This window comes from Coffea arabica, chromosome 2c, assembly GCF_036785885.1.
Source record: "Coffea arabica cultivar ET-39 chromosome 2c, Coffea Arabica ET-39 HiFi, whole genome shotgun sequence".
Taxonomy (NCBI): Eukaryota; Viridiplantae; Streptophyta; class Magnoliopsida; order Gentianales; family Rubiaceae; genus Coffea; species Coffea arabica.
The window spans coordinates 1,093,745-1,117,400 of NC_092312.1; the positions used below are offsets into that span (position 1 = coordinate 1,093,745).

Below are 23,656 nucleotides of genomic sequence, written 5' to 3' on the forward strand. Positions count from 1 at the left end.
GGAAACAGCACATACATGGAAGTGGGCACATAAAATTGACTTTCCAATTGTGACCTTAAGCTAAAGTCTTATAATCCACAAGAAAGGCATCTTGAAGGAGAAAAGTGTAAATTAGATACTGAATTTACTGTTTCTTGATTGAACCCAACTATCTTATCAAATCAAAGGAATTGACAAAAAATCTCCACGTCTGATATATTGACAAAAAATTGTTCACCGTAAGACGAAGAGAAAATCCCTGTGGGGTTAAGTTCCCACATCGCTTGGGGGGGTTTGGGGGGTTTAGTAGTTAAGTGCTGCGGAGCACTTCAAAAGTTGCCGGCTTTTGAAGTGTCTTCGCAGAGTCCATTTATCGAAACACTCATACAAAAAACTGTGAGTTATGAAAGGGAAAAACCTGTCTCGGGGAGTCTGGGGGGTCTTTATCTCTTAGCAGCGGGGCACCCTGTGGGGTTAAGTTCCCACATCGCTTGGGGGGGTTTGGGGGGTTTAGTAGTTAAGTGCTGCGGAGCACTTCAAAAGTTGCCGGGTTTTGAAGTGTCTTCGCAGAGTCCATTTATCGAAACACTCATACAAAAAACTGTGAGTTATGAAAGGGGTAAGACGAAGAGAAAATATATTGTATTGTAAGCAGATGAGAATGAGAGTCTTAAGCCTTGGAAGAGCAGATGAAAGTGCGGTTGAACAGTAAGCCAAAGTACCTCCTATATATTGTAAGGATAGATATAAATAAGATTTCATGTTCTCTAAATAGTTATTAACAGTTAGAAATATGTCTGGAATTGTATCTCTTCAAATGATAGTTGAAATCTGAAAAGTTGCGAATGAAATGCAGAAAGCACTTTTAAAATCCTGCTCAGATTTTTACTATTTGAAAATATTCCAACAAAAGGTACGTATAAAGTGGGGAAGGTTTGATTCATTTTATCAGAGAGACTCCAAATCGTATAAGATTAAGAAAGAAGTTCTGAAAATCGAATCAAGTAGCATAGCCCTCGCTAATGTTTGGACTGGATCTAATGTCCGGCTACTTTTAATGTTCCTGTACCTGGAGCTAATCGTTAGATAGCCCGGAAGAACCACTTGCTTCAACTGTGCCAAATCAGTGGGTTTGTTTGGATTGTAAATTATTAGAGATATTTTTACTGTAGCACTTTTTTGTGAAGTGATATATGTGAGATAAAAAGGTAATTGGAAAGATAAAAAGGTGTGTTGAAAATTATAATGATGATGTAAACAAATATATTTTGACAAATAAACAGCAATCCAAACAAACCATGCTATCAAAGCCCAACTTCTAAAACAAATTAAAACTGGTCATTTCGTTTATTCTCCTTTTGTTCCTTTTTTTGACACGAAGAAATTTTTTGTTTTTCTCTAGGAGAATAATTAAACATCAATTTGCTTTTAATAGGCATCTTATCTACCAAGACAATACGCCAATGTTTTGACAAAAAAAAAAAAAGAATAATATCAGAAACCTCCTTTTAGGTTTCTCCTAATATCACTCACCGCTTCTGAAGTTTGTGAAATATCACTTATCTCCCCTAATAATAGTAAAACAATTATATTAACCCTCATTTGACACATAATTCACACACCAAATAAATGAAGATTAAAATTTTTTTAAAAAAGAAACGAAAGTCACTTTCTTCTGTTTTTCTTTTGTTCATCATTCTTTCTTACTCATTTTTTAAATGACTATACAATATTTTATTCATAAATTATAATAAATTAAAATTTTTTATCTTTTATTTTTTGAGATTGTGATAAAATAAGGTATGATTTATTTGCTTATTCTGAGTTGATTTTTATAATGATTTGTACAAAATAATAGTTTGGATAAAAGTTGAAAAGATGTTAAAAAATATATAAAAAGTTCATAAGAAATCGATTTTGAGTATAAAGAATTAAATTGGTGCAAGTATATTTCTTTTAAATATTTTTTTTATTTTTTAAATTTATATTTTATGAGGTATAGCAAAAATACCAAAAATAAAAAATATTTTTATGGCGTAATAAATATTTTTATTACATAAATAACAACAATAAGGGAGGTAAGTAGTATTTTTAAAATTTGAGGGGTGTTAGGTGATATTAAGAGAAATCTTAGGGGAGGTTTCTGATATTATCCCCACAAAAAGACTATAGGCCAATGTCGTAGTTGGCAGTTGGCACCCAAAAATCTGAGAGTGCGTCTCGTCCAGCCACATAGGTCGGCTCAAATATTGTCCCTCGAAGCTTTAACCGTCAATAACGGTTTCTTCAGAAGCTGAGGAAAAATCCAAGAATGCGCAGAAAGGTGAATTCCCAATTTCCCACTTCTCTTGCTCCGATCATAAATTACACCCAATCGAAGATGTCTTCGAAGGCGGTGGTTTCCTCCCTTTTGGCCACCGCCCTCGTCCTGCTCATTGTGTTGTCCAAAAATTCAAAACCCGACGACCATCGCAAACATGATGCCTTAAGTAGGCGTTTGGGTTCTCCCATATTTGACCCCATTGTCGCGAAAGCCCATAGAAAAGCTGAGGAGAATACGTCAAGAGACACAAAAGCAGCAGCTGCAGCGGCAGCGTCATCCAGCTATATTAATGCAGCTAAAGAAGATATGAAATATTATGACGAAGACGGGACATTAAACTTGAGGCTAAGGTTGATGGTCCTGTTTCCTGTTTTGGACGTGGCTCCCCAGGATGGGATGGTTGATTCCAAGGAGCTGGAGGCTTGGCTTACCCAGCAAGCTGTTGATAGGTTGGATTACAGAACAAGGAGAGAATTGGAGTTGCGCGATAAAGATGGGGATGCATCAATTTCTTTCTACGAGTACCTCCCTCAGTTCACCAAGGAAGGCATTGGTAACTCATCATTTGATTCTTGAATCTCGTGTAACATTGGTTGTGCAACATTTGGCTGTCTACGAAATGGTGGGAAACGAAGAAAAATATTTCCATGGCTGAGCCCTCCCAATTTTTAGCTTTCTTGTTTTTTAAGATAAAACGTCTATTGCTTACTATGAGATCAATAATTTGATTAAACGATGAAAACATCTTGACTTCCCCATTTCGTGGCCAACCAAATGGAGCGTATGGATGCTTTTATGGGCAGAGCTCTAACGAAAAGAGAGAATCTACTGGAACAGAGAGAAACGATACGAGATATGGGGAAGCTGGATGGTGGATGGAACAATTTAACGATTCTGATGTTGATAGGAATGGGAATCTCAATTTATATGAATTCAGGGAGTACGTGATCTGTCTTTCCAGTTCAATAATCAGCGACTTAGTTTTAATCAACATATCTTACTGATGATGTACGAAATTTTGAATTTTTCAGTTTTCTGCATCCAGAAGACAGCAGGAATGAACGTATTCAAAGGCGATTGTTGAGAGAGAAGCTAAGGTTGGTTCTATTCTAAATTGCTGCCAATGTTTACACCTCTTCTTCTTCACACGTATTTGCAATATACAATGCCATATCCTTGTCCTATCTTTTAAATGTTCAGGCAGATGGATAAAGACAATGACCAAAGGTTGAGTTTGCTGGAATTTGAGGTGGGGGCATACAATGACTACAAGTTTTACCTCGACTACGAATCAGGAAGCGCGGCAAATATATCCTCAGCAGCAGCTGTATTTGACAAACTTGATGTTGATCACGACAAGTAACTTTTTGCTTTTTCTGTGAAAATATATCCCGGATGTGGTAATTAAAACCACATGTGATATGGCTAAAGTTTCAAGTATATTTAATCCTTTAATTTGGTGTCGACAAACTGGTGACAGATTGTTGAGAGTGGAAGAATTGAAGCCTTTATTCAAGTATCTGAAACCAGGAGAATTGGTATATGCTAAATACTACACCAATTATTTGATTGAGGAGGCAAGTTTCTGTATTGCTATGTGCTAAACACTCTCAAGCAAACTGTGTAAAACAGTCTGCCTTTAATTTCTTCCATTTGATTTTTTCTTTCTTTTTTTCTGGCTAAAAAGCGCATGTATCTACCGTTCAGTGTTTACACCAATGGCTAGAGTAATTATAACCACAGGTTATTGCTTTGTTTGTCATGATATTGAAAAAAGGCTGACGAGAATAGAGACGGAAAATTGACGCTGGATGAGATGCTGAATCACGAACACATTTTCTACAACACGGTTTATGACAATGGGAAGCATGAGAATGAATATTACAGTTATCATGACGAACTCTGATGCAGTAGCGCCTGTGCCTGCGCTAACTCACCAACTTCCCTTGGTTCTCGAAGATGGAGACAAGAGAGGTGTGAAAGCTGCTGCTTGGCAAACAACTTTTTTCCTAACAAAATCCTTTGCAGCAATTGAATACGTGCTCTGTATAAAGGGGCAGCGTTGCAGCGGAGAGAAGAAGAGTCCCAAGAATTCACGAGTTCAAGGTGCTAAGAGACAAATCAAGGAGAGCTGCCTTGACAGAACACTTGCCGGTAAACATTTAGGTAGATTGTTGTCGGGAGAGAGCCATATTAGCCAATTGCTAAGACACTCATCTCTGAGGTTACTATTTTTGTTTGTTTGTTTCCTCTCTTTATCTCTAAATTGAAGATACATCCATCCCTACATTATAGACACTCACAGGGTGCAAAATAGCAAGTTAAACTTTAAGTCTGTGCTCGTGGCTTTCAAGATGAGAATGTCTTTGTTTATGAATGGGTTTGTGTGGCCCGCATTGTTTCTTTTTTTCTTTGGTGTTTTTCATTTTTTTATTTTATTTTGCACAAGGGCAGGGGCAATTTCATTTTAGGTAGAGAACTAAATCCTGATTCAAAACAGTTGGATCCTCTATGTCACTATTCGATATCAAATTAGTGTCAGTCCTACGTATCGCGTGAGGATACAAGAAAAGTAAATAAACAGTATATAACAACTTAAATAAATAAAATACTTAGTATAAATATAGAAATTGACATTGAAAAAGTAGCACTCAGGATTTCACGTGGATTCAAGATGTTTTAGTTCCTACCTTTTAAGAAACCATGCTTAAAGCAACGGTTTTGGACATGGCCAAGTTGGCTAGCTGAACGGGGCTGATCCACATGGAAATGGGGCAGGAACGGTTGTCAGATTTGGCGGTTGATGGCCATGATTTGGCCAAAAAATTTTGTGCGGCTCAGATCACATCTTGTAACTCGATTTTTACGCTGTATGTGGAACCCACAAAAATTTGTTCTAAAATTACGTCGTGTGCAAAGAAAATTACATTGTGTGCAATTAAAATTACGCACAATGAAAAATGCACACAACCGGCTTCCATTGTATGCGAGAGATTCATGTGGTATTTCAATCATTCAATCAAGGGCTGCAAACGAGCAGAGCCGAGTCGAGTTTTGGCCTTATCAAGTCGAGTCTTGACTTAATTTTATCGAACTTGAACTCGAACTCGAGCTCGACGAGTTGGTAATTTTCAAGCTCGAACTCGAGCTCGACTCGATTCGAATCGAGCTCGAGTTCGAGGTCGAAAAAAATAAAAAATAAATATTTTATTTTTAAAAAAATAAATAAAATAATATTTTTTATTAATAAATAATAAAATATTAAGAATATTTATGTAATTTTACTATTAAAAATAAAAATAAAAAAAAATAAATATATATATACCCGAGCTCGCGAACGAGCTTAATGTTTTGAGTTCGAGTTCGATATTGATCGCGACTCGATTCGTTTGCACCCCTAATTCAATGTGAGGAAACCCACGAGGAAAAAACATAAAAATCAAAGAAGTGTTGAGCTTTTCAATCAAGAATAATAGGCGTAGTTAATTTTGATTGGAAGGATAGAACGGAGAAAAATTGCCTGCTTTATCCCATTTTTTGCGTGACTGGGTGGTAAGTGATAGTAATTTGGAAGTGAATGGATTGTCTCATAACCTGAGTCAACCTAACTAATGCACTATTCACTTAAGCTCGTCAAACTCTTAAAACTCATCCTTCTCGTATCAGCTGGCGGTTGAGCTCTATCTAGTTTTAGCTTACTCAAGTTCAACTGCTCTTAACTCATTTGAGCTCACTTGTGTTTAAATAATATACACTAGTAATTTGCCCTTGCATTAGCATAGAATAATTTTTTATTGTAATTATTTACGAATGAATGCAAGGCTTAAATAATTCATTAACAATGTTTTTATAAATTCATATTTATATCAAAAAATTATTATACTCCAAATATTCAACTACCATATTAGTCTTTAGAAATTGTTAGATGCAGGGACGGAGCCAGAAATTTATTTTGGGGGGGGCTGAAGTGTATTAAAAAATTTTTTTGTGATGAAATAAATATATTTAATAAGTAAAATTTAGAATCAATAATTATAAAAATAATAAAAACATATAATTATACATACCCAAAAATTTGTTATTGATTAACACTTGAAGTATTGGTAGTTGTTGCACTCGAATAACGAAGAGGAGGCAATTGCATTCTGCGAGTCTTCATCAGTTGAAAACGCTGCAATATTTGCTCATTTTCAATTGTTGCAAAAATATCCTTCTCGATGTATACAACCAAACAGTCATTCATCCACTCGTCTCCCATTTTGTTGCGCAAATCAGTCTTGACAATATTCATTGCAGAAAATACTCTTTCAACAGAAGCAGTCGCAACTGGTAGAACTAATGCCAACTGGATCAGACGATAAACCAATGGAAAAATTGTATTTTTACCAGTTTTAACCATTTGTTGAGCAAGACTTCCCAAATCTCCAACTTCTGAAAATTGAGGATCGCGTTGCACATTATAAATATAATTTCGAAGTTGAGACTCAAGATATACATAATCGTTACTTGAGAAGTCTTCAGGATATAAATCAGCAAGACGGAGTAGTTTCTGCACATTGAATTGAGAGAAAGAACTTTTTGGATCAAGACATGCTATGCAACTAAGCAATTCCATGCTAACTTCCGAGAAACGATTATTCATCTCTTGTATAATTAAATCAACAACCTGACATCACAACAATAATAAAATTAATAACTAAGAAAATCTGCTAACAAGTAACAAATGTAATGAAATAATAATTTCAAAAATAATACCTCACAAAAATTTCCACGCGATAATGATGAAAATTAGTGATGGTTTGACCTTTGCGACTGCGCCTGGCATTGCCACGGATTGCTATACTGTCTTCCATATCAATCACGGGAATCATATTCAACTCACAAAAATTGTTGACTTCATCTAAAATTATTTGCCATCCCTCTTCCCTAAAGTCTTGCAATTGAGATTTCATAGTATCAATCAAACTCATGGCTTGGACAATATTTTGATCCCTTTGTTGCAAAACAAGTGACAAGTCATTTGTGATTCCCAATAAATACTTCATCAGGTGCAATACAAAAAAAAACTCATAATCATTCATTCTATCAATCAAACCCCTGGCCATACCTCTATTATCAGAAGTGGTGGCATCATCTTGTATATTTCCCAATATTCCAATCACCGAAGCCCACATAGAGGATAGACAAAGTAATGTTAGATAGTGTGATCCCCAACGAGTATCCCCTGGTCTTGCTAAACTAGTTTCTTGATTTTTGCCTTTTCCACTAATAATATCTCCACTGTCTAAAAGTGTAACAATCTTATCATGTTCTATTTGTCTTAATTGATCTCTTCTTTTACATGATGCTCCAGTTAAATTGACCATCATAGAGACATAGACAAAGAATTCACTGACAATGATATTTTCCTTAGCAACAGCAACAATAACTAACTGGAGTTGGTAAGCAAAACAGTGAATATACATCGCATAGGGATTTTCTTGTAATATAAGGGCCTTCAAACCATTGAACTCACCTCGCATATTTGAAGCTCCATCATATCCTTGACCTCTCAATTTGGATAATGATAATCCGTGTTGCACGAATAAAGAATCAATTGCATCTTTCAAACAAAGAGATGTGGTGTCAGACACATGTACAATTGCAAGGAAACGTTCAATCACACGCCCTTCTTTGTTCACATATCTCAAAACAACTCCCATTTGCTCTTTCACTGAACTGTCTCGAGACTCATCAACTATTAGGGAAAAATAATTGTCTCCAATATCATTGATTATAACACTTGTGATCTTTGAGGCACAAGCATGTGCCAAATCTTTTTGAATCATTGGAGAAGTTAGTTGATTATTTGCAGGAGCATTTTGATTTACAACCTCAAAAATCTCAGTATTTCGCTGGCTATACCACTCAAACAATTCAAGAAAATTGCCTCTATTTGAAGAACTAGTTGACTCATCATTTCCACGAAAAGCCAATCCTTGCTTCAAAAGAAAGCGGGTCACATCCAGAGCAGCAGTTAAACGGGTGCGATATGCAATATCTATTTCGCGCCCACAAGATCGTAGCACATTTGACACACTATGCCTTTGATCTTGAAAACTTTTAAACTGTATTCTAGCATCATTATGGCAACTATTCACAGCTCCAATATGTTCATTAAATCTTTCCATTGCCTTTTTCCAATTATTGAATCCCGTTTTTGTAAAGGCATCCTCTGCATATCGACCTCCCTTATTTTGTGTTTTGAAAAGAAAGCACCAAAAGCAAAACGCCGCATCTTTCGATATGCTATACTCTAACCATACAAACTTTTGATACCAACTATCTTGGAAACTTCTATGTTGTTTACCAAATGATGTTTTTTGGATACATATGGCCAATCGGTTGGCAAGGTCCCCTAGTCAAATACTTTCTTCGGACATGGTCTCGAAGAGAAATATCAAATTTCTCAATTGATTTTCGTAATCCCGGATCACTAACAATATCATTTAAATTCAATTCCACACAAGATTGATTTTGAACTGGTTCACTAATATTAGGCTCATTTGAAGATTCACCACTACGGACTCGTTTAGGTTTAAAGAATCTCTCCATTTTCTGTCACAATTAAATAATTGTGGTTAAATTCAATAAAATTATGCAATTCAATAATCAATTAATTTAAAATTCATACAAATAATTCTTTAATTTAATAATAAATTCATATTACTTATATTTCTCAATTTATAAAATTCATTATATAAAATTATCAAAAAGTTAAAATAAGGTACAACTAAATACCCATATAATCTCTAATTCAATCTCATAAAATTTTGAATTTATATTTACATTCAAAATTTCTAATTCACATAATTAATTCTTAAAATTTCAAATATAAAACTAACAAAATTTTAAAAGCTAAATACAACCTAAAATCTATACAATTTCTAAACTAATTTCTAATTTAAATTTAATATCATTAAATTTTTTAATGTAATCTTTCAAATTCTTAAATTACATTAACATAAACTAAATAAAAATTAATCTTAATCAAATTAATATCAAGATACTCAAAATTCAAAAATAATTTAAACATATAATTAACAAAAATATAAAGATGAATATTGTAATTTAAACAAAAAAACTAACCTAAAAGATTTATGTGAATGGAATGGTGGAGAGTTGGAGTCTTGGAGCCTTGAATTGAAGGCTTGAAGCAGGATGGTAGAATCTCAACTGAAGCTTCTTGGAGTTCTTGGAGCCTGGCGTCTTCTTCTTGGAGTTGGAGTCTTGTTTGCCCTTTGGCACTGGCGGCGTGCTTTTGCATCAGATGAAGCCTTAGGGCTTCATCTGATGTATTTTTTTCCCCTCATTATACAAAACGACGTCGTTCCACTAAAAGTGAAACGACGTCGTTTTGTATTTAGAGGGCAAAAAAAAAATTCAAAATGAAATGAGTCATCTTCTTCCTCAGCAGTCAGCACGGCAGCGGCTTTCCAGCTCTTCTTCACTTCCTCTGCAGCATCCATGGAGCCATGGAGGATGGTAGTCGGTAGATCTGGATCACCGTGAGGGGGCTGGGCTGGGCTGGCCGCCGGAATCCCCTATATATAGGGGGTTTTCCGGCGGCTTGGGGGGGCTTAAGCCCCCACCAGCCCCCCCTTAAATCCGTGGCTGGTTAGATGTAAATTTTTTATAATGTGATAATATTCATTCAATATTATAAAAAACAACTATTCTTTGAGATAGTAATTAAAATTCATTATAAATATGATTATACACCCACTCATATTCATTTTTAGTTCAAGGCAACGGGTCCATATGAGGTTATGGTACTTTTGGTTAAAAGCAAAAGCTTTTATTGGTGCTAAAAGTTTTTATCACTTTTGGGTACAAAAAATATTTTGGTAGTGTTTGATGGATATCATCCTATAAAATTAGAAGTGAAACTTTTAGTGTTAAAAGTATATTTTAGCAAAAGTTCAAATTTGATGCTTTTAAAATAAAATTTATATTTAAAAATATATTAAATTTAATCATTTAATCATATTTTATGAACTAAATAAAGGGATGAATTCATTTAAAATTCTTAGAAATTTGAGGCATTGAACATGAATTTTCCTATTTATTTTACACATTTGAATTTGGTGGAAACCACAACCATTGTGGTGTGAAGTCTATCTCTTCTTTGAAGATGGCATTTGGTTCCGTTTGGAATTGTGGTAATTTATTGAAAAGTATTTCATCGATAGAACTTTTGGTAAAAGTACTTATTAAGTGTTTAAATTTTTTTAAATATATTGTTTGGATACATAATTCAATAAGTACTTATTGTATTGAATAATATGTAATTTTAAAAATTTAAAATGTATTTATCCATTTATTTAGTTCATAATGCAAGACAAAATGATTAAATTTAATGTTTTATTTTTTAAACAACAAAATTTACTCTAAAAGTATCAAATTTGAGCTTTTGTTAAAAGTGTTTTTTAACACCAAAAACTCACTTCTTGATTTTATGGAATCACATTCACCAAATACCTCAAAAATACTTTAACACCCAAAATTACCTTTTTTTTAAATCAAAAGTTAAATCAAAAGTACCCTAGGCCCAAAATGGGGGCTTAACATGTTGTCAAAGCTAGATTAACATGATGTCCAATATCAAAAATTCTATCTTACACATGATAACTCAAGGTCTTCAAAATCACAACTAGCAAATAGAATCCATAAATGACAAATGGAATCCACAACCAGTCTATTATGCGTGTAATGGCCATGATACATATCATTACTATTACACTTTCACTATACTCCCACTCTGGTTATGGGACCGAGTATAATGGATGGGTGTGTCTATCACATTCAATTATGGAAAAAAGAGTCCCAATGCCTCTCCAATTCTTTTTCAGGTAAAGTTTTGGCCATCCAACAATTAAATATAAAAGTTTGGCCCTTGATCTAACAAAATAGCATATTAGTGGCATTTCTGTCAAATCTAGCAGTTAACTATGACGGAAAGTATCATCTCGTGAGACGTGCAACCAAATATGAAGGGCATTATAGTCTGTTTGTTAAGACAGTAAAAACAGTTTTTCCAATAATTTTCTCTCCAACAATTTTCACCCTTTTTGCTGTAAAACCCTAGTGCGAATCATCTGATTTTTCAATATCTAAAATGTAAAAACTTCTCTTCACAACAAAATGCTAAGCATTTCATTAGACAAGTGAGACTCCCTTATTCATTCCCAGGCTCTCCAGGGACTGGTTCCATGATTTGCTTCTCTTGTTCACTTCGAGTGTTTTCGGGGTGGTCACTGTTTTCAATTGCCTCTTCCTCCTTGTTATTGTGGCATAAGTTGCTTTCCTCCTTCATTAATCCGTAGCTAATAGACAAATCTTTCCACTTTTTTTCTCCAGATAAGTACTCGTGTCGCCCCAAATATTTCTTCAGCTCAACTTTAGTATTTCGAAATGGCTAAGGACAAATATTTAAAAACAGCCACTTCAGTACGATTTTATTCCACTACGCACAATCTAGGAGACAATTGCAATTCAATTTTCAATTATCATTTTTCCTCTTCTTGTTTAGTATTACTTTTGAGAATTGAGACAACAGACCAAAATCTTTGTAGCAACAATTGATGAAAGGTCTAAAAGTACCTTTGCTAATTAAAAAAAAAAAGACTGAAAAGGAAATAATACCTCTGCTTTGCATTCAGTAGCCAATCGAAAGAAAGCAGCAGAAACAAAATGCTTCCCAACGGACTCAGCTAATCTGATATGACTGAGCCAATACAACTTTTTGTTAGATGGAGATTTTTGTTGCTCTAACTTAAGGTAAGAGAAGAAGCTACCTTTTTACTCTCTTTTTGCTTGGTAAACCATCCTTTAGAGACTATAATACCCTTCATATGTGGTCACGCGTCTGACAAGATGATGCTTCCCGTTATAGTTAACTGCTGGATTTGACAGAAGGACCACTAATATGCTATTTTGTTAGATCGAGGGTCAAACCTTAATATTTAATTGTTGGAGGACCAAAACTTTACCTGAAAAAGAGTTGGAAGGCCATTCGGGACTTTTTTTCCCTTCAATTATGGATGCCCTAAGTTACTCAAACAACATTTGCATTTACCGAAAGGGTTATGAATAGGGATTTCACGTCAAATCCACCTACGCACCTTTAATTAATCCAAATGGACTGCTTCGGATTTTTCTATTATTGATATAATTAAATGTTGTATCAAATAATGTGTGAGTTGAACTTTTGTAGGCTATATGTTAATTGTTAATTATAACCATTTAAATAACGCATTTTTACTACTAAAAAGTGGTAGTTGTCTCACGTGAAAATGCCTGTAGTACTTCTCGCTGAAATAAACGGTAACCGAAGGTTCTAGAATTGTTTGCATTGGGACGCTTGCAGCACCTTCTTTGTCAGGAACGGGCAATGCGGGGATACGGGAGGGAAAAAATAGAAAAACTCGAACAGGGAAAAAACACAAAAAGTTCCAAGCAGTTGAGTTTGTATTGTAGGTCGGGCAGAGCCGGGAGGCGATGGTAGGAGTGCGTGATTTTTAAAACAAAGCGCACCGTGGAGTGGAGGACGGACGCAGGACACCAACAAGCCAACGATCCCACGTTTCAAATTCGCGGACATTTTAAGGAAATAATTACGCCCCCAGATATTAAATTAAAAACATTTGCATAATCCAACTTCAGCTTTACCTCCGCGTCTCTCTCTCTCTTCTTCCTCCATTGTCTCTCTCTTAGGGTTTCATATCGATCCGAGAGTCCGATTCTCTTACTCGCACTCTATCTCTCCCATCTCGTCAACTCACGCCTTTAGGTAATATTCTCCTCGTTCTTACTGATTTCGTCATGGATTTATGTTTTTCTCTTCTCAAATTTAAACTAGCGTTTCTTGAGCCAACTCAATGCTCGATCTATCCTCTATGTTTTCTTGCCTTTTTTTTTTTTCTCTTTTAAAAGTGCGTTGTAAGTTTAACTTTGTATGCTTGCTTATTGTACAATACTTGAAATCCCGATCTACGTAGTTCTTTTTTTCCTTTTTTTAATTGTCATATCTTTGCGCGCTCAAGTAACTTCCGTTTTGCGTTCAGTTAATTCATTTTCCTTAAATCAGACGAGTTTTCTTTAGATCGGTTAGCTTTTATGTTTGTTTAAATCACGAGTTAAGCTTTTAGAGCTCGGATGTGTTGGTTGGATGTTTGTGCCCTTAGGTGGGATTCGGGTATTTAGTTTATGGGCTTCAGCTTTGCAATTCATGGGATTTTCCTGTTGCATATTATAATTTCACGTGGCTTAATTTTGACTCGGTCTCTGAATCAATTATAATTAGTTTGACTGTTTCTATCACTTAAGCTCGAGTTGAATGATAAATTTGATGTCTTTACGTATCTAATGCTTTGGAAGATGAATGTGCCGGTAGCTTCTTTTATTATGCTTCTGTTTTTGCGAGGAATTCAAGATCTAGGTTGCATGTTAGAGCTGTTATTGTCACTAACCTCTTTGGTTACATTAGTCCTTTGTCCTATGCGTCCAAGCCTGGATTTTACATCCTTCCTGATAAGCTTGATGTAGGAAACATCATTAAACAAGCTGCATGATTTTTACCGCATGGTTGTTTGGAAGAGAAGTTTAATTTTATAATTGCTTACACTTGTTAAAGTGGTGCTGATAGCCAAAGAATATGATGTGTATGTACACAATTATGTATCAGTTAACATTAATATTGTATGACCTCTTCCTCCTATTAAACTCTTGCTGTTAGTGTTGAATTTAACCTTTCTGCAGAGGTTTGCATTTCAATTTGTTTCTCTCCAATGTTTATTCATTGCTTTTGTGATCCCTGTAATTTCTTGGAGTATGCTTTGTTGTCTAAACAGCTAACCTTTATAATGTTTTCAGAGATAGTATGGCAATGGAAGTTACCCAGGTCCTCCTAAATGCACAATCAGTGGATTCAACTGTACGAAAGCATGCAGAAGAGTCATTGAGGCAGTTTCAGGAGCAAAACCTTTCTGTATTCTTATTATCTCTTTCTGGGGAACTTGCTGGTGAGGACAAACCAGTTGATAGCCGTAAACTAGCTGGTTTGATCCTTAAAAATGCTTTGGATGCTAAGGAACAACATAGAAAATATGAGCTTGTCCAAAAATGGTTGGCATTAGATGTGGGTGTGAAAACCCAGATAAAAACATGCTTATTACAGATACTTTCTTCACCTGTGCCTGATGCTCGCTCTACTGCTTCACAAGTCATTGCAAAAATTGCAGCCATTGAGTTGCCGCAGAAGCAGTGGCCTGAACTGATAGGTTCACTTCTATCAAATATTCACCAGGTCCCCGCTCATGTGAAGCAAGCCACCTTGGAAACTCTAGGATATTTATGTGAAGAAGTTTCTCCAGATGTGGTAGACCAAGATCAAGTGAATAAAATACTGACAGCAGTTGTCCAAGGTATGAGTGCAAATGAGGGGAATAATGATGTCAGGCTTGCAGCTACCAGAGCATTGTATAATGCTCTTGGATTTGCTCAAGCAAATTTTTCCAATGATATGGAGCGTGATTACATCATGAGAGTTGTGTGTGAAGCTACTTTGTCTCCTGATGTCAAAATCCGACAGGCTGCTTTTGAATGTCTGGTCTCGATTTCCTCTACGTACTATGAGAAGTTAGCTCCATACATCCAGGATATTTTCAATATCACGGCCAAGGCTGTCAGGGAAGATGAGGAGCCCGTTGCTCTTCAAGCTATTGAACTCTGGAGCTCAATATGTGACGAGGAGATAGATATTTTGGAAGAATATGGGGGTGATTTTACTGCAGACTCAGATGTCCCATGCTATTATTTCATCAAGCAGGCTCTCCCTGCTCTTGTACCTATGCTGTTAGAGACACTTTTAAAGCAAGAAGAAGATCAGGATCTGGATGAGGGTGCTTGGAATCTTGCTATGGCTGGTGGTACGTGCCTTGGTTTGGTTGCTCGCACTGTTGGTGATGATATTGTACCGCTAGTCATGCCATTTATAGAAGAAAACATAACAAAGTCAGAGTGGAGGCAGAGAGAGGCTGCCACGTATGCCTTTGGTTCCATACTGGAGGGTCCATCGCCTGATAAGTTGACGTCCATTGTCAATGTTGCTCTAAATTTCATGCTCACTGCTCTCACAAATGACCCTAATAGTCATGTTAAGGATACAACGGCGTGGACACTTGGTCGAATATTTGAATTTCTTCATGGTTCAACTGTAGAGACTCCAATCATTACCCCTGGAAATTGTCCGCAGATTATCCGTGTTCTGCTTCAGAGCATGAATGATGCTCCCAATGTTGCTGAGAAGGCCTGTGGTGCTCTCTATTTTCTTGCGCAGGGTTACGAGGATATTGGGTCCGCATCTCCCATAACTCCTTATTTCCAGGAAATTGTCAAATCCCTCCTTAGTGTCACTGACAAAGAAGATGCTGGGGAATCACGACTGAGGACTGCTGCTTATGAGACATTGAACGAAGTGGTGAGGTGTTCAACAGATGAAACAGCTGCAATGGTGTTGCAGTTAGTTCCTATCATCATGACAAAGCTTCACCAGACTCTGGAAGCAGAGAAGCTTTCTTCTGATGAGAGAGAGAAGCAGAATGAGTTGCAGGGCCTTCTTTGTGGGTGCTTACAGGTCATTACTCAGAAACTTGGTGCATCTGAGCCTACTCAGTATGCATTCATGCAGTTTGCAGATCAGATCATGAATCTTTTCCTTCGGGTTTTTGCTTGTAGAAGTGCAACTGTGCATGAGGAAGCCATGCTTGCCATTGGAGCTGTTGCCCATGCAACTGGCCCAGATTTTGCTAAGTACATGCCTGAACTTTATAAATATTTGGAAATGGGTCTTCAGAATTTTGAGGAGTATCAGGTCTGTGCTGTTACAGTTGGTGTTGTGGGTGATATATGCAGGGCATTGGAGGACACAGTCCTGCCTTACTGTGATGGAATAATGACCCAGCTCCTGAAAGACCTCTCGAGCAATCAGTTACACCGATCTGTGAAGCCTCCTATCTTCTCATGCTTTGGTGACATAGCTCTAGCTATTGGCGAGAATTTTGAAAAGTACTTGATGTATGCCATGCCTATGCTCCAGAGTGCAGCCGAATTGTCTGCCCACACATCAGGCGCTGATGACGAAATGATTGAGTATACCAATCTGTTGAGGAATGGAATCTTAGAGGCATACTCAGGGATATTTCAGGGATTTAAGAACTCTCCTAAAACTCAGCTGTTGATTCCTTATGCACCTCACATATTGCAATTTCTGGATAGCATTTACATGGAGAAAGACATGTTAGTACTCTCTACATCACTGGTTCTCAGTTGATGTTTTATTTTGATGTCTTTAATTTTTGGATCTAATTGTTTCACTTATTCTATTGCAGGGATGATGTTGTGATGAAAACTGCTATTGGGGTGCTTGGGGATTTGGCGGATACACTGGGAAGTAATGCAGGTTCTTTGATTCAGCTATCACTCTCATGCAAGGAATTTTTAAATGAGTGTCTGTCCTCGGATGATCATTTGATTAAAGAATCAGCTGAGTGGGCCAAGATGGCTATCAGTCGTGCCATTTCTGTTTGAGGCTGTGGCCCGGTACATATGTTTTTCTTCCGCTATTGGAAGTGCCTGCATGCATTTGTTGTGTTGAGTCGGGGTCCATGATTGCATTCAACATGTTGGGTCATTGGTATCTACTGACAGGAGTTAACTCATCTTCATGTTGTCACTAACTCATGCATCAGCACCACAGGGTCGGGTTCTTTGGTTTTGCCATGGAAGGAGTGTTTGATGATGGTTCCTCAGAACTGGCTGAAGGTCCTTCTGGAGATGTATAACGTTGTTTTTGCTGGAGATTGAGGTTGGACAGAAATGTTACTATGAGCTGCGGAATGGACATTTAACGTTGGTTGGTTATTGATTGTTCATTGGGCTATTTCGTGCTCTACTTGACATGATTGCCTACCACCCTGGTGCTGCTTTTGTCTTGAAGTCTTGGGGGTGTTGGCATTTTCAAGCGCAAATTTTGGTTCGTGATACTCTCAAGCCGCTAGACCTGCAGCTTCATTTATCCTCCATTATTTTACTTTTTTTTTTAAAAAAATAATTTTATATTGCTGGTGTCTGCCCACATTTTGCATTGGTCTGAGTCCTCCCTTTTTTGTCTCTCATATTCAGAATGCGTACTGTGTCATTTTTTTTTCTTTTCACAAAATATACATTTTTGGGTACTTCATCGATCAGGGTCACAGGGATGGTATTCCGTCATGGTTTCAGTGCGCATCAATTGCTTTGTCATGCTGCATTTTTTCCGTATGTCAACATTAGTAGTTAGTGCGTTGAAGAGTAAAAAATTACATGCATCCGTGAAATCTTGGTGCTTCTTTTTCCTTTTCAGATTTTAGGTTTTGAGAGTGGTTTTGGATGTAAAATGGTGTTTAATTCTCTTGTCTCTCGAGAATTGGATTCCGAAAGATTAGCAAATTGTATCAATCATAGAAGTTCTTGAATTAGGTCTGTACATCTGCTTATGATCAGACGGAGGCAAGGCTTGGCGTTGTCGCCTTGTATTATCATTTTTCTCGCCTTGCCAGTAGCCTCTTTCATGGCTCGTATCCTTTTTGTACCGTCTATATTTGATTGTAAAATTTGTTGGAGAAGTATAATGGCATTTTTTCGGTTGTGATGTGTTCGTCACTTGTCTAGTGAGAGAGATGTTGGTCTGGTTTGTTGCTTGTCCATCCAAAAATTCTTCAAGACGTCGGTTCTTTTGGTGTAATTACCTTTATCTCCGAGCTTGATTTTTGTTGCACTTTGGCCCTTTTGTGACGTTTTATTAGCCTGGACCATTGAGAAAATGTCTTGCAGTTTTTATTTTGTCCTTGTTTACATTTCTCTCCATTGTTTTTCTCACAAATCACCATCTGATCTTCTTGTATCACCCGTTTTTAACTTTTTATCGCGAATTCTTCTTTTTTCTTTTTTTGGATAATTAAGAACTAAAGTTTCCAAAAATATTCCACTTTTGCTTAGAAAAAATATATGACAAAATTCAGTAAAAATTTGACGCCTTGTTATTGATCAAGGTATTTCGTCTCAAATTATAAACGTAATCAAGAGGTGAGACGTAAAAGCGGTGAAGTTTTCATATGTATGTCTTTGACATTTAAAAATCTTAGGAGGGCTTCTTTTGCTGTTAAAATTACGTAATATTAGTTTTTGGTAAGTATTTTGTGAGTTTTTTTCTTTTTTACATTAAATGATCTTTTCTTATATTTTTTAGGATAAATTCCAAATGCAGTGGTTGACTCCTATTTTGAATTATGTTTTCCAGGAGCCAAAAAAAAAAAAAAAAAGGAATTCTGTTTGACTAATTGTTTGTACCCATCCTAATTTTAGGGTATCATTGTCTTTCTACCAAACGTTAGTTTTTTCTTTTTTGTAAAGTACTAAACATTTAGTGTTGATTGTTAGTCGGGAGAAAAAACTCAAACTGTGACAAAAATAAATAACGTCGAGGAAAAGTTTCTTTGAGCAAAGTTTTTATATTTATTTATTTACTAGTATAAACACCCATGCTATGCACAGTAAATCATATTTTTTGAAGAAATTATAATCGATAGAGGAATTTAAAAAAAGTAAGAAATATATGTAATTGTTCGTATAATTTAGGATACATGAAAGTATAGTTAAAATAATGAGATTTTGTATCAATAGTTTAATATATGATAAAAACATCCCCATTATTCATAAACTACCATATTGATAGAAGTTGGATCTTACAAAAATAAAAATAAAAATCCATATCATAATTTGAGCAACATAAGGGTTCAATTAAATGTAACTGAATATTTAATTTGATAAGTAAATGAAATACTTACAAATATTTTGCCTTCAATTTGATAATCTTCTATGAATATGGGAACATTATTCGCACTAATCAACTCTGAGTACGATGCCAATATTGTCTATGTTAATGCTTTGAATATAAGCAAGTATCCAAAAATATTTAACCTAAAACCATTCAAAAAACATATAAATTACAATTATTAATTCAAAATAATATGTAGATAATTGTTCATTAATTAATTAGTTAATTGAGAACACTTTTAACGTAGATGTGACTACATATTCGGATATCTGCATTCTCTTAGCATTTGATATCAACAATGTCCGCAACATTGTAAGATTGCATGACCACAACCACGTCACTAACTTCTGAGCAAATTTATGACTTTCAAACCTACAAATTTTTCAAATACATATTCATAAGTGTATGAAACATTATTAATAATTTAATATTTCGTTATTTTTAAAACTTAATAGTTTAATATAGATATTGAGCAAAATCCAAATAGTGATTGACATACAATTTACTTGCTTGAATTGTACAAAGTGATAGTCCTGCACAATGTGCTATATTTATTAATAAACTATAAAAATTAAATAAAATAAAGTAAAAATAAATTGAATTACCTTTATAATGTCTTACACAAATACCACATGCTAGTAAAACATTTATTTTTTGCAATAGTTTGATGCAGATGTTCATCATCATCAATAGCAAATTTATCAAATAAATACAACCGAGCTACTGTCAAGCTTCATTTAGAGAATTTTAGTAAGTATAAATCAAAATTTGTAGAATATAAAATGTTTCGAAAATATTTTTAAATTTATTACAATCAAAATGCCAGTATTTAAAGAATAAATAGTACCGAAAATTCTAATTCGACGTGTGTGACGTTTGAATCTGTGCAGTTAGGATTTTATCCATCGCAGTTGACGTGAGATCTCTCATTCGTCAAGGCAAAGTTGCTGGAACTTTTCAAATTATTGTGTGGGATTGTTGTAGTGTATGTTTCGCATTGTAAGCAAATGTTTCCTCCTTTTGCAATCTGACGAATTTGAAATTTAGGCATTGGTGGAATGTTTGTAGGCGGGCATGTTTCATGGTGGAATTAAGTTGAGGGTTAAGATCGATATCAGAAGAAAGTTGAAAGAGACGGTAAATTGTGATTTTTTGATAAAATTATGTTGTTATCTCTTATTATTGAGCCGGAGGAGTTTTAATCGGAGTCGGAGTGAAATTATTAATTAAGGAGTACCAATTGAAGTGGAAATGTGTGTGAAAGGAAGAGTGTCAGTACGGAGGTTTGTCGTTAAAAATTCATTCTTAAATTTATACAGATATAGATTTTTGGGTCAAATGGAGGCCCATGCTCGTTGAAGAACAACTACTCTACCATCGCTCTTGATATCTATGGTGGCTGTTGAACGGTTGACGAGTCAGGATGCACCGGGAATCCCGGTTGCAGGTTATTCTTAGTTTAGTGAAGCTAGGCAGACCGAATGAAGGGCACCAGATGCACGACGTCGAGCTGGTCTCCGGCCTCGTTGTAATCCACCAACTCTTTTTTTTTTTGAGGGAAAGGCCAGTCTTGAAACGGTTGAAATTCGAACAGTTTTGTACTCTTTTTTTTTTGGGTCAACAAAACAGTTTGTGCTCATCGATGGAGTAATGGTGAAAGCTCTCGCATTTCGAATCGAGTTGACGGAACAATACTGCCGGGCAAATCTAAAGGTATGGTCTTAATTCGTACCTATGCTTTATAAGCGTGTTGATTATAGAAGAAGAAGATTGCATCAGTTAGTGACTAGAACTGCTGCAATGAGCTATGACATTGTGGATTGTCAAACGCAAGATCTACGTCACTTCTGATTGGATTGGCATCTTATTTACTTAGGTTTCTATGTGTTACATCGTCTAATTTGTTGATTTATCACGAAGAAGGCATCTCTATTTAGCAAGAAACGATGTTTGGTGTTGTATGAAAAGGGCCACTGTTTATCTTTCTTGTTTTCCCGACAAAGTAGAACCATTGTGGTAACAGAGGTTTAATTCTTTAATTAGTAAATCATTAGACCCAAAAAATTCACTATCATTTCCAACATTTGGTCTCCCAACAACAATAGATTTTGATTTCGTTCCTAGGTGTTAATGAATGATTAAAAAGGATTTTAGTGCAGTAATTATGTTAAAAGAGTCCAGTGATGCATCTGCGTTTGTCTGCCTTTTTCCTAGTGCTCCCACTAATGTTGTACCACATTTCAATCTTCAAAAATACTTCACATTGATTTCATAAGTAGGTCATTGTCCATTTCTGTCTCCTTTCTATTGATTTCACAGGGTGACGGAAGCCTAAACTTTTGAGCGTGCACCACAACAGATCAATCGGAGAAGTCAATTTCAATTTTTCTTAACTCATGATGAGGCAAAAATAAAGTTATGCAGTGCATTGGATCATCCATTTTTTTTTTTTTTTTTCCCTTTCATGGTCTTAGCTGTCGTACCTTGGGACAAAAGCAGAGAGGATCCCCTCCAAAAAGAACAAAAACAAAAAAAAGGAGGGAGGGAGGGGGGGAGGGAGCAGAAAAGAGCTCTATATACGATGTGATCTATGGATTGACATTCAATAAGAGGTACCTACCACTATACATGCACCGTATGCTGCTATTAAATAAGAAATGTTAGTTTACTTATCAAAACTGGGGGCACAAGACTTTCAGCCAGACAACAAAGTACTAGAGGCTGAAAATGGTACATTTGATCCATGCATAAAGAGTGATCCAAGTGCCCATAATGTTGCTTCTATTTGTATGTAAAGTGAAATAGTGTAGTTGACTTCCAGGACGTGGAATATGGGTAATGCATCTCACCATTATCGTTTATCTATTTGGTGGGGTGCACCACAAAACCAGAAGCCCTTTTGATGGCCATTTTCCAAACTCCCAGAAAAGGATAAAAGGGGACCTCTCCTTCCTCCTGTCCTCCCTTCTCATCCTAAGAAAGATAAGAACCATAGGTAACGTTTAATAGTGCATGTAACTATAGCAATGCAGCTCAGGATCAGCACCTCTCTTCTAGTCTATCTTTTAATACTCAATCTCCTGTCTTCAGGTAAGCTATAGCTCACCATTGTGCATTTAGGCTATAGAGTACGGAGAAGAGACAAATTAAGATGAAGCTTTTACAAGTCCCTCCTTTTTGGTTACACCAATTTCTAACCCCAAACTGATAATGCAAATTCTTGTTAATTGTCCTTTATAGGTAAGGTTGAAGGCTTCAGCAATGGCGTGAATCACATGTACTCAGCTGACAAGGTAGATATTGTATTTGCTGGTTTTATTAATGTTGCCATTTTGAGGATCAGCCACCTATATATGGTGGTATGCGCTGTTTTTAGTCCTATTGCAAAGGATTGTGGTATCTCACATCCATACGTGAGACCCTTTTGACGTTCTAATGAAATGGCAAGCATGATGGAGAGGGAAATTAATCAATAAGACATGGCATGAGAAAGAAAGGGTTGAGATTCTATCGGCACCTCAGAAATTAGAATTACCTGAGCAGTCCATATCTTCTGCTAACTGATTCATTTTGCTGCAAATTTTTTTTTTTGGGGGGTTAAATTCGTTGCAGGATGGAGTTGTGATCGGGAACAACAGAAAGGTTCAGGTCCTGGATGTAGCGTTGGATTATGACTATGCAGGGCCTAATCCTAAGCATGACCCAAGAGGGAAGAAACCAGGCGGAGGTGGCAACAAAAATCCTTGAGTTTCCTATATATCCGGTATCTCCTGCATGCCTTGCTTGAAGAGACGGCACCCAATTCCACGGGGATTTTTGTCCGGTTAATTAATGTGAGTTTGCAGCAGCTTGGTGTAGGCATATCACGGGACCTGCATAATAATGCTTGTGTTCTGTGTTATATACTTATATTATGTTCCGATTTATGTAGTAAGAATAAACAAGGGTTCTTTTTCTTTATGGAATTTACCGAAGGGGTATTGGGCTAGCAGTACCTTAAAGGTCAAGGTTTTGGTTTTAACTTCTCTTTTTTCCTATGAATTTCACCCCTTTCTTGTTAAGAACCTTACATACATACATAAAAAGGGTTTTTGTTCTCTATAACCATGTTGAGTTCGTTTGTTCATCTTATTAAGGGCGGAGAAATCACAGTGCAGGCATGAAAAAGGATGACAAAATACTGCGTGCTACATTGGGATTACAGAACAAAAATTCTTAAATCAAACAGAAAAGATAATAGTTTAACTAATATTGCTGAAATGTTTTAAAAAAAAATATTCCAACCATATTTGCTCGTAGATGGATACACGTATAAGATGTCTCTTGTTTTATGACTTGTTGAAATGAGCGGATCATGTTTGGGAATGCAATCCTGTAAACTTAAATCCTCCAGAAAGTGTTGCAGAATTTGGGGCTCATCCCATATTTGATTGTTCAGG

The 23,656-nt window shown here is 36.1% G+C and overlaps 4 protein-coding genes across 4 annotated transcripts; 2 read left to right on the forward strand and 2 right to left on the reverse strand.

Moving 5' to 3' along the window:
- The first annotated feature begins 2,202 nt into the window (after nt 1–2,202).
- LOC113720837 (uncharacterized) lies at nt 2,203–4,709 on the forward strand. The gene is made up of 6 exons (XM_072073268.1): nt 2,203–2,855; nt 3,140–3,242; nt 3,334–3,399; nt 3,503–3,661; nt 3,783–3,879; nt 4,080–4,709. Exons 1-6 carry the CDS (start codon nt 2,291–2,293, stop codon nt 4,206–4,208), a joined length of 1,119 nt encoding a protein of 372 aa, XP_071929369.1. The 5' UTR covers nt 2,203–2,290; the 3' UTR covers nt 4,209–4,709.
- Nucleotides 4,710–6,380: 1,671 nt separating this feature from the next.
- On the reverse strand, nt 6,381–7,254 carry LOC113728259 (uncharacterized). Its single transcript, XM_027252814.2, has 2 exons — nt 7,063–7,254; nt 6,381–6,968 (listed from the first exon to the last, which is right to left on the reverse strand). The coding sequence occupies exons 1-2, from the start codon at nt 7,252–7,254 to the stop codon at nt 6,381–6,383; spliced, it is 780 nt and encodes a 259-aa protein (XP_027108615.2).
- Nucleotides 7,077–9,639, reverse strand: LOC140035799 (uncharacterized). The gene is made up of 3 exons (XM_072077196.1): nt 9,431–9,639; nt 7,818–8,899; nt 7,077–7,294 (listed from the first exon to the last, which is right to left on the reverse strand). The coding sequence occupies exons 2-3, from the start codon at nt 8,470–8,472 to the stop codon at nt 7,269–7,271; spliced, it is 681 nt and encodes a 226-aa protein (XP_071933297.1). The 5' UTR covers nt 8,473–8,899; nt 9,431–9,639; the 3' UTR covers nt 7,077–7,268.
- Nucleotides 9,640–12,827: 3,188 nt separating this feature from the next.
- LOC113724861 (importin subunit beta-1-like) lies at nt 12,828–18,043 on the forward strand. The gene is made up of 3 exons (XM_072073269.1): nt 12,828–13,133; nt 14,216–16,639; nt 16,732–18,043. Exons 2-3 carry the CDS (start codon nt 14,223–14,225, stop codon nt 16,928–16,930), a joined length of 2,616 nt encoding a protein of 871 aa, XP_071929370.1. The 5' UTR covers nt 12,828–13,133; nt 14,216–14,222; the 3' UTR covers nt 16,931–18,043.
- The last annotated feature ends 5,613 nt before the right edge of the window (nt 18,044–23,656 follow it).